The 13,495-nt window shown below is 42.1% G+C and overlaps 2 protein-coding genes across 3 annotated transcripts in view; both read left to right on the forward strand.

The window, feature by feature from the left end:
- Window positions 1–8,303, forward strand: part of LOC121612257 (collagen alpha-1(XX) chain) — a 35,989-nt gene extending 27,686 nt beyond the window's left edge. The window contains exons 28-42 of one of the 2 annotated variants that reach the window (XM_041945015.1): window positions 1,542–1,700; window positions 1,793–1,870; window positions 2,846–2,932; window positions 3,038–3,091; window positions 3,555–3,650; window positions 3,800–3,853; window positions 3,987–4,040; window positions 4,164–4,217; window positions 5,236–5,307; window positions 5,799–5,834; window positions 6,005–6,071; window positions 6,222–6,410; window positions 6,594–6,671; window positions 6,774–6,935; window positions 7,439–8,303. In XM_041945015.1, the coding sequence (XP_041800949.1) occupies window positions 1,542–1,700; window positions 1,793–1,870; window positions 2,846–2,932; window positions 3,038–3,091; window positions 3,555–3,650; window positions 3,800–3,853; window positions 3,987–4,040; window positions 4,164–4,217; window positions 5,236–5,307; window positions 5,799–5,834; window positions 6,005–6,071; window positions 6,222–6,410; window positions 6,594–6,671; window positions 6,774–6,935; window positions 7,439–7,467 (1,269 nt within the window). In that variant the 3' untranslated portion in view covers window positions 7,468–8,303. The remainder of the gene's footprint in view (window positions 1–1,541; window positions 1,701–1,792; window positions 1,871–2,845; window positions 2,933–3,037; window positions 3,092–3,554; window positions 3,651–3,799; window positions 3,854–3,986; window positions 4,041–4,163; window positions 4,218–5,235; window positions 5,308–5,798; window positions 5,835–6,004; window positions 6,072–6,221; window positions 6,411–6,593; window positions 6,672–6,773; window positions 6,936–7,438) is intronic. The other variant, XM_041945016.1, reaches the window with a different exon arrangement.
- Window positions 8,304–9,062: 759 nt separating this feature from the next.
- On the forward strand, window positions 9,063–12,077 carry dpm1 (dolichyl-phosphate mannosyltransferase subunit 1, catalytic). The gene is made up of 9 exons (XM_041946228.1): window positions 9,063–9,229; window positions 9,530–9,629; window positions 9,858–9,891; window positions 9,979–10,055; window positions 10,319–10,344; window positions 10,515–10,610; window positions 10,729–10,797; window positions 10,896–11,010; window positions 11,561–12,077. Exons 1-9 carry the CDS (start codon window positions 9,099–9,101, stop codon window positions 11,663–11,665), a joined length of 753 nt encoding a protein of 250 aa, XP_041802162.1. The 5' UTR covers window positions 9,063–9,098; the 3' UTR covers window positions 11,666–12,077.
- The last annotated feature ends 1,418 nt before the right edge of the window (window positions 12,078–13,495 follow it).

Below are 13,495 nucleotides of genomic sequence, written 5' to 3' on the forward strand. Positions count from 1 at the left end.
TGTTTCCATCTATCTAACGTGTCACTCATTCACTTTTGAGCACTCTCTAAGAAAACAGAAATATCGAGACATGGAATTAGAGGAAGGAGCATGATGAAAGTGGTGGTTTGAAACAGACTCCATATGCAGAGTAAAGTCAGGTCTGTTACTGCTGTCACATGACAATGAGAACTTAATAAAAGACCAACAGCAAAGTAAGAGAATGTGTGTATTAGATCACATATGTGCACATATATGTTAACTCTGGATATGTGATCATTCACAACTTTAACAGCAATCCACAAAGCACTTTACTATATATGACAAGCTATCAGTTGTTCTCAGTGTACCTTAATCACAGTGATATATTTATCCAACTGTAGTAGTTTCGGACCTGAGTGAAGGATAAAAATAACAGTCCTTCACTTTAACTCTTACTCACAGACATAAAACCCATTTAGAGAGAGCTTAAGGTATTTCTTTAGTTGGTTAAGATTAGCATGTCCGGGTTTCGGTTGCTGCAATACAGAAACCCAGGTCAGTAACAATGATAATAATAGCTTTATTTCTATAGCAGCTTTCACACATAAAATGCAGCTCAAAGTGTTTTACAGTATGGTATTAAAAATCAAACAAAATAGAAAAAATCAATGATTTCATGAAAATAGAATTAAAGATCCAACAAAAAAGTAGAGAAATAAAAGTAGTAAAAACCATCTGAGACATGTTTTGCATAGATTGTACAAAATATCTATAGAGCAGCTTTAGCTCACGAATTGAGACTCCTGCTTTTTTTGCATGTGGTTGTACACACATACATACACAAACACACACACACACACACACACACATCATAAACGTATTTGATTGCTGTTAATTTCTCATGTTGCTGGTTAAATGATGGATTTCACTCAAATTAAATAAACTCATACGTGTTTTCGCAACATATCACTGAGAACATGGATTTTTTTACAATGATAAATAATGGGACAGTAGTCCTTGTCTCCTACACCTTACTCTAAGTAGGAATAAGTCACTTTTTAAATATTTCACAGTCTTGATGCTCAGCGAAGAAGTTTTGTTTCTCAGTTACTGATTATCAGTATTGGTATATTGCCCTCGTGCAGGGGTTTCCAAACTGTGATTAGTTCATTCAGATACTTTACAGCCATTTAGCACCTGATCACCACAATTTGCACCAAGATTTGTACATTTTTTTGTGCAAGCTGTATTTTTTGGATCAATGTAACTTACACTTCCTCACGGTAAGATTATGACTGATTTCCATTGCAAATAGATGTCCATGAATCTGCCCAGAAATCGTAAAAGAGAGCTCACTATAACTCCACGCTTTGCTTTAGAATCCCAACTTTCCTTAAGTTCCTTAAGTTCTCATCAGGATCAGAGTAATCTCGTGAGAGTTGTCTGTACATCCATGTGTATATTGCAAGATAGTAAATCTGACTACCTGGCATAATATGACAAAATAATGTGATATTTCATGTCATGCTCCATCTCTCGTGGTTTCATTTGATCAATCCTCTTTTTCCTGTGATTGGCAGGTTCACCTGTCTGTCAGCCAGGTGAGTGTGTCCCTGTCTGTGGACTGTCAGCATGTGGGTGAGAGGCCCGCTCGCCCACTAGGCAACCTACCGACTGACGGCTTTGAGATGCTGGGAAAACTGGTAAAGACCAGAGGACCCAACAGCGGATCCGCACCGGTACATTTCCTTCTACCCTGTTCTAGTCTATTCTGAAGGCTCTGTCCCTGTCCTGTGCTCAGCCCGTGTCCTCTGTTCTTCATTGTTTCCAGTTTGGGCTGCAGTCCTTTGAGATCGTCTGTAACACCACATGGCCTTCAGAGGATACGTGCTGTGATCTGCCTGGAGTGGTCAGTCTGTTGCTATTTACATTTTCCCCTAGTCAGCTCTGTTATCTTCTAGGTGTAATGTGTTTGGTGCACAGTGAGCTGAGTGCTTTCTGTGAAGGTTTCCTCTGCTTAGCTCTTGATAGCCATCCATCCATCCATCCATCCATCTATCTTCTTCCACTTACCGGGAACCGGGTCACGGGGGGCAGCAATCTAAGCAGGGATGCCCAGACTTCCCTCTTGCCAGACACTTCTTTCAGCTCTTCCGGGGGGGGGCCCGAGGCGTTCCCAGGCCAGCCGAGCGGCATAGTCCCTCCCTGTCCTGGGTCTTCCCCGGGGCCTCCTGCATGCCCAGTGAGCATGCCCGGAACACCCTCCCAGGAAGGCGTCCAGGAGGCATTCGATATAGATGCCCTAGCCACCTCAGCTGGCTCCTCTAGACATGGAGAGGCAGCAGCTCTACTCTGAGCTCCTCCCGAGTGACAGAGCTCCTCACCCTATCTCTAAGGGAGCGCCCTGCCACCCTGCGGAGGAAACCATTTCAGCCGCTTGTATCCAAGATCTCGTTCTTTTGGTCATGACCCAAAGTTCATGTCTTCCTTGTTGTTTTTCCATCATTGGGGACTCTGGAACCGCTCAGTCTGACCCGTCACCCGGGACCTGTTTGCCTTGGGAGACCCTACCAGGGGCAATAAGCCCCAGACAACATAGCTCCTAGGATCAATCAAAAGATCGCTTGAAATTCAGCAGTCAACACTTATTATATACTAATTCTGTCTTCAAAAACTGTTTCATAAGATGCGTGAAAGTGACTCATACATAGAATATTGGCCTGTACACTTCACACAATCAGGTTGCTGTCAGCACTTTCAGTTCCAAATTTTTTTCCAATGGTTATACAATAGTGAGAGATACTATATGAGAGAACAGCAAATATACTAGTGGCTTTGAGGGCTGACTTCATGTCTTTATTGTTTATTTGTTTGTGTGTGTCAGAGAGATGAGGAGAGCTGTCCTGCCCCAGCGTACTCCTGTACCTGTTCCTCCGACATCCCCGGGGCTCCCGGTTCCCCTGGACCAACCGTATGACAGCATGAGACCTCAATTAGGCCTTGAGTACTGGCTGACTCATTATTGTGTGGTCAACTGGACCACATGTTCACATTCAATTTGTTTTCTTTTTCTCAGGGAAAGCCAGGTCCTCGTGGTGAGAAGGGTGAGAAGGGAGATCAAGGCGAAAAGGTGAAATGAAAATATTTATTCAGGCTTAGTTAGATTTAGGTTCTGTCACCTGAAGTTACCTGGACCCGACTCAACCTGTTAATATAAGAGTTCACCAGATTCATGATTATAGATTCAAAGCTGATGCAGTGCAGTGAAGACACGAGCTCAGGGCGTAGGATACTGTCAGTGCACTTAATGGCAAGAGATAATAAATACACCATCAGGCAGAATCACCCAAACTGTTTTCAGTGGACTGTGCTCACTTGTGTTTTCACACATAACTTTTCCATAACTGTAAAATGTTCAAGGTGTTTAGAGTGTTGACGTATTATAGTACTCATCGTGGAGTGGGGCCAAGGGGAAAAAATGAATTCCTGTTTAAAGTTGTCAGGGCATTTACACATTACAGTGCATGTTTTTTTTAGAGGCATGACTTGAAGCATCAATTTGATGTCTTCAAATCATTTTCTCGGGGTTTCAGGGAGAGGTGGGTCCTCCAGGAAAGCCTGGATTTGAGGGAGGTCTTGGGCCCCTGGGCAACACAGGGCCCCGAGGCATGACTGTGCAGGGCAAAGCGGTGAGTAACTTTCCTAGTTATAAATACATATCTGTGTATCATGATAGTAACAATAGTACTTATCTTGCTAAACTGTTCTGCAAGGACTCAAGTATCTAGTATATTCTAGAAACTTTACTTGCCTACTGTTTTCATATTTTTCCATTCAGGGTCCACCTGGTGCAAGAGGGGAAAAGGGAGATTCTGGGCGACCAGGAGTCCAGGTGAACAAAAACACAGCAATAGAATAGAAAACACTCACTTTTTCATCTTTTTTCCCCCGTCTTGTTGTCTTTTAATCCATCCATCTGCCTCTCATTGCACTCTCTCCAACCTCCTTGTTGTCTCTCCCTGAAGGGTTCACCGGGACCTCCAGGTCCAAAAGGGGAGGAGGGGATTCCAGGCCCCAAGGTGAGCTGCTTGATCCCAGCTAGTACAGAGCAGCAAATGTTAGCACTTCTTTATACAGTTCAGCCAAAGCACTGATCCTCCTCCTCTTTATGTGTCCTCATCTCTCTGCAATGTGTTTCGCAGGGCATTAGAGGGGTTGAAGGTGGCATCGGTGCACCCGGCATCACTGGACTCAGGGTAAGATTGAATTTTATTTTAAAGCTACCATGTATAGAATTTGGACATTTTTTACTTTGGTGCCACCAGTAGGTCAGAATATGACAAACAGTTTGAAAAACTGTCCATGAAATATACTGTGGGTATTTTTTGTCCTCAGGGGATGAATATGCACAATATAGTCCTACACACAAAAAATATGAAAATTTACTGCGATGATACACCTTGAATTCACTGAGAAAGTACCCATTCCACTTTAAACTCATTTTGAGCTTTCCTCTAGCACCACCCTCAGGCCAAAATGTCAATTTTTTGAAGAGTAAGAATCAGATTGCAATGAAATAAACACTATATATGTGACTGGAGTTCTTCTCATCAATACATTTGCAGATAGCACCGCTGCTGGCTCTAAGAATGATCGTTATGTGGTTCATTTTGTCCATCCCTACTTTATTGTCTGATGTAATGACCTACAAGTGGGGCTTTTTGATGTAGTATATCTGTTCTGACCTAATTATGGAAAGAAAAAGTCATAGAATTTCACATTATGGCCTTGATGTGATGCTGTATTATGAGTTGTAATAGTGTTAACAGCAAAAGGTTAGATATTTTGTTAAAGACTCCCATGTCTGTCCTGCAATGTTTTCATATACCTGTATTGTATATGCAGCCAGCAAGTATTATTCCTGACAGCTGGCTGACCACCTCCACCACCACAACGTTATGTCAGCCAGACAAAATGACAAAAGGCTATGAAACTGGCAAAGTTATGAAATGTACTTTAGTAAACAGAACAAGCAGATTTTTTAAAATGTCAAGTTATTGTGTGCTTTTTAGAGCTAATTAGGTAAGACAGCAGCAGCTCACAAGATATTGCAAAGTATGCACTTTATATCACAGGATGAAACCTCAGAGTAAACCTGCAGTAAAGGGAACCGTCAGAACTGACAGTTTGATAAAGGGATGGACACAAGTTGGACCCACATTTAAACTCAGCTTTGCCTCTTCTCCCAATGTGGTCACTTTTTGAATTTTACAGGGTTTCCAAGGAATGCCAGGACACCCAGGGCCTTTAGGGGAAAGAGGCCCCTCAGGACCTGTGGGACCAACGGTAACGAACAGTGTCAATGATTCATATCTGTCTTTTTGGTAATGTAGTGAACATAGTGAGATATATTTCTTCTCGCTGTTCTAGTATTTACACATGTAATGAACACAAAGAGATAATGTGGGATATTGATAAGGCCAAGGTCATGTATGAAATGAAAAGTCGACTTTGAAATACAGTCTAGTTTTTTTGCATGTTGTATTTTTTTTCCTGAAATTATTTTTGAGTGTTTTGCACACAAAAATTATACAGTTGTTAAAAAAAGCATGGCATGCAGTGGTTGCCCCAGTTACCTGATGTTTTGGATTGAGACACTGGGGTAGGACTGTCAAGAGCGCACGGTCCAGAGGGAGTTATCTGCAAAAGAGATGCTTTAATTGACCTACAATATTATATGAGACTGTTTTCAATGTGTCTGTCTCCAACATGCTTATTGATTTACTGTGAAACTGTGTGAAATAATCAATCATAATCATTGATCTTTTGCTTACCAGGGTCTGCCAGGGAGTAAAGGGGAACGAGGAGAGAAGGTGGGTTATAGCTTCACATCTTTTTCTTATTGTAATACTGACATTTTACAATAGGTCTTCTCATTGCAGTGGGACACATTTTGCCATTAGTTTTTACTGTATGTCTCATTCCAAATAATTCTTTGGCTGTCATTTAAACCCTGGTTGATGAATCTCCTGTTGTTTTACAGGGGGAACCTCAGTCTATGGCCATGATCTACCAACTGGTCACACAGGCCTGTGAGCAACTAGTGCATAGTAAGCACTCTGTTAGCAAGCGTGTAAAAAAAGGGACTGTTACAATAATGATGTCTGCACATTTAACTCACTCCATGTAACTTTTAAAAGGTCCAGATACAAACACATGCTCTTGTACATACTTAATCCAGAGTTGCGTGTATTTTTCAGAGGAGGTGTTGAAGCTCGACATGTTCATTAATGAAATAAATCGTAAGCCAGCTCCTATTGAGGAACCAGTGGGGCCACCTGGGGAGCCTGGCATACCAGGGCCCAAGGGCCCACCAGGCGCCAGGGGCACCCAGGGCCACGTTGGCCCAAGGGGGAGACCTGGCAGGTCTGGATACCCAGGAGAACAGGGTAAGACTCCATCTAGGTTTGTTGAAATGGAAACAGTCAAATCAACTGTTCATGCTAGGCAAGCAACTGTTGCATACAAGTCAGAGAAATTATGAATGTGTTGCCTTTTTCTAATTTTAAAGGTCTAGTTTGATAATATTCTAAGTTTTGGGCAGTGGTGATTTGTCTGTCTCTTCTCTACAGGAAGGAGAGGTTTGTCAGGGGAGAAAGGTGATGCAGGGAGCAATGTCCAGGGGCCCACAGGGGTCAAAGGATTCGCAGGTACCTCTTTAGGAGTCGTTGTTTCATGTATCGCTGTCATATAATCCATGAAGTGTCCAATGAATCATTAGTGCATAACCCTGTACTGATGTGTGTTTGCAGGTCCTCCAGGTGAGTCCAAGCTCGGAATTGCAGGCTCCAAAGGAGATGAAGGTAAGCCAGGACCCCCGGGGATCCCCGGACCTCCTGGACAGCCAGGCGAGAGTGGACCACCGGGTGTATGTGACAGCAGTGGAGGCTGCAACAGAGCCCCTCAGCAAACAGGTTAGCTACGAGAAAAGGTCCGATATCTTATCTGACAGGTCTGACACACAGCCTGGGGATATTACCATATGATGAGCCAGATGTATGGGAGGCAACACACACTGAGCCTGGCACTGAAGTGTCCACTGTGACTTTCAGATTAATGATGCTCTCTGTAATGAAACTAAGATGTTAATACAGTCAAAGCAAGAAAAAAATCATTTGGTTTTGAAAGTAATATAGTTTGGTGAAGGATTTCACAGTTTCACAAGTCTTGTCATATCTCCAAAAGGGTGAAGTACTCAACACCTACCTCAGCATCTTAGACAGTCCATGTTGTCCATTTTCCATACCAAACCATTACTTTTACATTTACTATTGATTTTTTTTCTACGTTATGGGCAACTTTGAGGCAGCTCAACAAGCTGTAAATGCAAATTTTAAGTTGTCACAAGTGTGGCTTGACTGTGTGGAACAGTGATCTTACTTGTTGACTCTTTCTTGTGTGTGCTCTGTTCACCCAGAAGACCCTTATTATGGCTACCAGCCTTGAGTGGATATGAACAAGCATGCAGCAATGGTCAGGTGACTGTTGGAAAAGACGATGATTCCTTTGGAGCTCAATGACAGACTGGGAATGGAGCTTAAAAACAAGCACCACTGAAGAGGTTTGGTGTGTTGAACTTGCCACTGACTGATGTGGAAGCTTTACAAGCTTCATCAAGTGTGAGAAAAGGAATCAATACAGGAAGGATCTTTCTCTGTCCTCTTATTACAGTGTTCTTTGACATAAAATAAGGCAGAGAAATGAACTAAGAATAAGTAGAAGCTTTCTAATATAGAATAGTGTTTTGATGAATAGATAGCATCATAAAGGAAAATATTTTCCCATTGGGATCAGTCAAGTACTGTCTTATAATGTACACTATATGCGCACTGAAACCTTCTTTCTAAGTTTATGTATTCATGCACTGTATCAATGCTAAGTAGGTTAGCCATCTGTGGTACATTTCTATTTCATTTGCCATTCTAACCTTAACTGCCTCAAGATAATGAAAAAGCGTAATCCATGGTGTAAACGCCTCTTTTTGTTCCATGGTATAAATGATGCTGTGAGAATGTCTGTTGTCATGTGTATGATCGTTTGTATATTGTTTATTATATTTACTGTATACAGTTCATGTATGATATTTTATACTGCACCTATTCGTATTGAAAATTCAGGTTTACAATTTCTGATTTCTTGGGGGTTTGGGTATTAAACATTACATGATGATGTGCGTGTGTGTGTGTGTGTGCGTGCGTGCATGTGTGTGTGTCAGACAGATGTTTGGTTTTTTTGTATGTATATATGTTTTTTTATCTTGTTAATAAAACACCATATGAATATGTGTTTAATGAAATGTGATGTGTTTTTTGTTCCCAAAGTAACTTGACTGTCCTGAGTGTCGGGGTCAGTTTAATAGAGTGAAGTTCTATTCCTGCTGGAGGACTTTGACCGCACACTTGCTCTATGCTGTCCTGAATGTATGCAAAGAAGCTCTAAGGCTTAAACTGACGACCAGGAGTAATGATAATATGCCATAGTCGTTTGTCGGAACCATGGTGAAGAGAGATTTGTTTCCAGTGGTGTCTATTTTGAAGAGCACAATGGAAGTTCCAACCTGTAAGCAAATACTTACCACAGGTTAGTGAAGTTAACCTCATTAGTACGTCCACTTTCCGGTTTTGTGAGAAATGTTCTCTTTTCAAAACAAAAGCGAGCAATGTTCAGTCACTGCCTTGGGGAACGTGATTAATATCCTATACCTGAACCAGCAGAGCATAGTTATTTACTCAACATAAAAAACAAAACAAATGGACGTAAGGAGACTGTGAGGAAGCCCCTGAACAACGTTGTGTGTTATGATTGAAAAGTTTGACAATGCTAATATGCTAGATACTACACTATACAGTACTATGTATTAACGTTAAATGTAATGCATTAAATGTAATGCTAGTACAAGAGAGGAACAAACTGTGTCTAGTTATGCAGCAAAATGTAATGTTTCCACATTTTCCCAGATGTTGACGTAAAAGATGGAATAGGGCCGTTTAAGATTTATTTTGAAAATCATAAACAGGATATGGTGTGACACTTTCTCCCAACTTTAAGCAGTGTGGCCACAGTAGGTTGACGTCGCCATGGCAAGCCGAAAAACTTCGCACCAAAACCGGGACAGTGGGGACAAATACTCCGTGCTGTTGCCCACGTACAACGAAAGGGAAAATTTACCTTTGATAGTGTGGCTTTTGGTTAAATATTTCGGTGAAAGGTGAGTTCCGGGAAGCAAGCAAAGCTTCTCGGCTAGTGCTAGCTAACGTTCCTGGTGTGATAATGCCCGTCAGTGATGAGCTGTCACTAAACCAGTGAGAAAGTGTCAGCTCAGTGCTCCTAACATTGACTGCCAAGATATTCTGTCACAGATACAGTATAAACGAGTTGTTTTCGAGTTAAATTAGCTTGCTCGTGCTAACCCATGTAGCTTGACGTAGTTGTCAACTTGTGTGTGTCAGTCAGATACAACACCGACCCAACCAAAGTACAACCTTGTGTTCATTTGTTGTGTTAACAGCGGGTTTAACTACGAGATAATTGTCATCGACGATGGAAGCCCAGATGGGACACTGGAGGTGGCGGAGCAGTTGCAGAAGATTTATGGAGAGGATAAAATAGTAAGTGAAGAATCGCTACCAATCAATGGTTAAGTCTACATGCGCCTCTTCTGAGAAGAACCAAATACTGTAGAATGTATTAAAATGAATTAACATCCTGTGGCATCTTCACAGAGCCAACAGCTGATAGGAGTGCTTTACAGTGTTTAGCTATCTACCATGCCGTCTAACAGTAATGGTGCACATGATCTTCATCCAGACTCTTAATCTCTCTTTTCTGTGGCTCAGCTTTTACGACCAAGAGCGAAAAAATTAGGCCTAGGTAAGTTCAAAGTAGTTTAAAAACCAATGGTGTATTCACTCTGGTAGCCTTTGCTAACTACTGATGAGCTCCTGTTTCCTCTCAAAGGCACGGCCTACATCCACGGCATGAAGCATGCTACTGGAAACTTCATCTTCATAATGGACGCAGATCTTTCCCATCATGTGAGTGGACACTTGAACACTGATTTTAAGGCTGTATCTGACAGTTCTTTTTATTATTGATTCGCTTGCCAGTTGCTTTTTTTTGATTAATCAATAAATCATTTATTCAATAGAATATCTGAAAATAATAGAATCTCTACAGTTTCCCACAGAAATACAATTTCTTAAAGCCTGTTTTTTAATGACTCCTTCATGTAATTACAATGTGTGAAATAAAACAGCATGCTTTGTGTGTTTGATTGTTCTTTGTTTTCTAATTTCAGCCCAAATTTATCCCAGAATTTATTGAGTAAGTGTCTTCAAATTTCCTATGGCATGATTTTGTTGTATTTTTAATTTTAATCCACAAATCTAATATTCTGAATATTTAACCAATGATATTTAGTTACTGTGCATCAAATGACAGTTGGGAGAGAACTTGTGCATGTGTCCTTTAGTTAAAACCGTTTCGTTTGTCAGAAAGCAGAAGGATGGTGACTACGACCTGGTGTCTGGTACTCGATACCAAGGGAACGGAGGCGTATACGGCTGGGATCTGCGCAGGAAGCTCATCAGGTAACTGCAAGCCAACAACAGTACCCTTGTCTACAATTTCCTCTCACTGGTTTTGCACTGACCCTGATTTCAGCAGGCAAGCGGCCGAAGTTTGATTGTCTTTTCTTTTCATTCACAGCCGGGGGGCCAACTTCTTGACTCAAGTGTTACTGAGACCCGGTGCTTCAGACCTCACAGGCAGCTTCAGGTAAGTGGTGTTAGCGTTGTGAAATAAGAGTTTTGAATTGTGCATTCATGGGGCTGTGTGTGTGTCACACTCCTGCTGTTTTTTCTCACTGGTGTCAGGCTGTACAAGAAGAAGGTGTTGGAGAGTCTGGTTGAGCGGTGCGTGTCCAAAGGGTACGTCTTTCAGATGGAGATGATCGTCCGCGCCAGACAGCTCAACTACACAATTGGAGAAGTGAGACCCTAATTCATTTATTCATATATTTATGTTTTTTGGGGCTGGGGAGGTTTATTTACTGAGTGTGCATGTAATTTTACACATAAATGTTTTTTTCCATAACATGGACTATGAGGAAACTTAAATAATGATGATTCTCTAAGTCTGAAAAGAATCAGAAATCACAGAAAAAGCATTACCACCCTCAGATTTGTAAAAAAAAAAAAAAAAAAAAAAAAATTGTGCCTCCAGAGCATATCTAGCTCAAAAACATCATACTTGTACAATGTGGACTAAGATGTGACCTCCAGAGACTGTTTAAAGCACACTATCACATTCGTGAAACCTTTTCTCTTTTTATGAAAACAAACTGAAAACAGCTTTTTCTGCATCCAGACCAGAAAACACTATGCATAGACTAGTCAAATATGGATGAGATTAAGTGGCAAATCTGGCAAGAAAAAAGTCATTAGTTCACCTTACCTTTCCCCTTAACATCTGTATGGGAAGCTTCAGTGCTGTGAGCCTCATGAACTGAAAAACTATCCTCTCTTCTCCCAAACAACAGGTCCCCATTTCCTTTGTGGATCGAGTTTACGGAGAGTCCAAACTCGGAGGGAACGAGATTGTGTCATTCGCAAAAGGACTGCTCACACTCTTTGCCACGACATGATCAGGGATGTCCTGCGTTTGGACGTCCCACAGTCATTTAGTTATTCTTTCACCCCTAAAGTTACTGTCTTTAATACAGTAGTTGTCAGACTTGCAGTGGTGGGGAAAGCTCCACTCGCCTTTGGTCAGACAGTGACATGATGGCAGATGACAGGGGAGACATCTCTCTCCTGTTAGCATTAAATATAAAGCTATTTCCTGACACTAGCCGTCCTGAATACTGAAGGTACTGAGTGCTTTACATTCCCATCATCCTGTTCAATGAATTTTGAGCAAAGCACATGGTGTCTCATCATTCCCAGTCCAGACAGCTGACTGAACTCTGCATCAGCATGATTGCCAGATGGGTTTAAGTACACATTTGACTGCAACACCTCTGTTTGTTTGTATAAAATTAAACTCCTTCTACTGTTGCCTCTTGTTTCTTATTGTTCACTGGATGAGGTCAAACCTGAAGTGCAAGGGACTGTTGATTTTCTGAACAAAGGCAGCTCAACGAACACAGTGCTGTCCAAAGTTTTTAACCTTCAAGAGCTTTCAGTGCAAAGATGACCTCAGGCCCATCCTGGATGTTTAGGATAATGTCCACCACTCATGTAAACCACCAAAATAAAAGGTTCCGACTCACCTTTGGTTCACCCAAACACAAAGAAAGTGTTCATTCTTGACCTTGAAAATTAGTTTGACCCAAAAATATTTACCTTTAAGCCCACTTATTTTACCAGCTTCTTTTTGAGCTTTAACCAGAGGTCATGGTCTTCCCCAGCACATGGTGTGGTATACTCTGTGCTGAGGCAGTAGACGTTGACAGGTATCAGCTTGGATATCTTCCCTCACATAAGTTAGACAGTATAGATATTTAACCTCCCACTTTTTTTTCTTACGCCATTGAAAGCAATCTTTGCAGGGTGGGCAAATGCCCCAGGGAGCCTGAGCGCTCCAGGCTCATTGTGGTCTGGACTGGTTTATTTGAAGGCTTGTTGGCGAATATGTATCTTGAACGCATCAACTGACACCTTAGGGTGAGTCCTGCTTTGTCGTGATGCTGAGGCCCAGTCATGAACAGGGGCCCTGTCAAATCAAGGCCTATGCTGTGTATACCTACATCAACATGCTTAATCACATTATCACAAAGCAAATGTAGAAGCACAGAAAGTGGGGCGAGGGTTTTGGCTCACTTTGATTAGTGATGATGATGTTCAGAGGAGGGGGTAGGAGGGCACGAATTGACCCTAGCTGACGGAGAACTTTTACCACCACTTTAACCATTTAAATGCAGCGTCACACTGGATTTAGTGCTGATGTACAGTTCTGTTCTTGGTGCTGCCCTTCACCAGGCACCGTACAGGAAAGTAGTCCCGGTCAGTTTGGTGGAATTGTGCAGTCACTAACACAGCGCCACCTACCGTCGGTCGAACGGTTAATTCCACGCCAGCTGAGTGCTGAGGCTCCGTGTGCATCCGACCCTCCGCAGGGGAGGGGAGGGGGGCGCCAGATGCAGCCACTCCGCGCATGCGCACAAATCAGAGAAGCCCAGTCTAAAAGGACGCCCGCTGTCGGCCAGATCCCGCCACTGCTGCGCCGGGTTGTTTACACCCACAGACTCGAACCCAGATACCAAAGGCAAGCCGCGGTTTTTGAGGGACGAGGTAGGTTGTTGTTGATTTTAAAAACATGCATTTGCTTAATTGGCCAAATTGATTGACAGACCAATCAAGAGTTTTAATGAGCCGGACTCGCGAGGATCTCACAATGAGATTATTTATGCTAATCAAGTAGATGTCACTTCCGCCCCTTTTATTTGCGCCATTTTGGATAGGGCAGTTTCTAG

This window comes from Chelmon rostratus, chromosome 10, assembly GCF_017976325.1.
Source record: "Chelmon rostratus isolate fCheRos1 chromosome 10, fCheRos1.pri, whole genome shotgun sequence".
In the NCBI taxonomy this organism is placed as follows: domain Eukaryota; kingdom Metazoa; phylum Chordata; class Actinopteri; order Chaetodontiformes; family Chaetodontidae; genus Chelmon; species Chelmon rostratus.

What these genes read in the sequence shown, in the direction of transcription:
- dpm1 (XM_041946228.1), top strand. Translation starts at nt 9,099, where the DNA reads ATGGCAAGCCGAAAAACTTCGCACCAAAACCGGGACAGTGGGGACAAA. An exon ending in ACGCAGATCTTTCCCATCAT is followed by an intron (nt 10,056 to 10,318) that starts GTGAGTGGACAC and finishes TTCTAATTTCAG; the next exon opens with CCCAAATTTATCCCAGAATT. An exon ending in TCAACTACACAATTGGAGAA is followed by an intron (nt 11,011 to 11,560) that starts GTGAGACCCTAA and finishes CCCAAACAACAG; the next exon opens with GTCCCCATTTCCTTTGTGGA.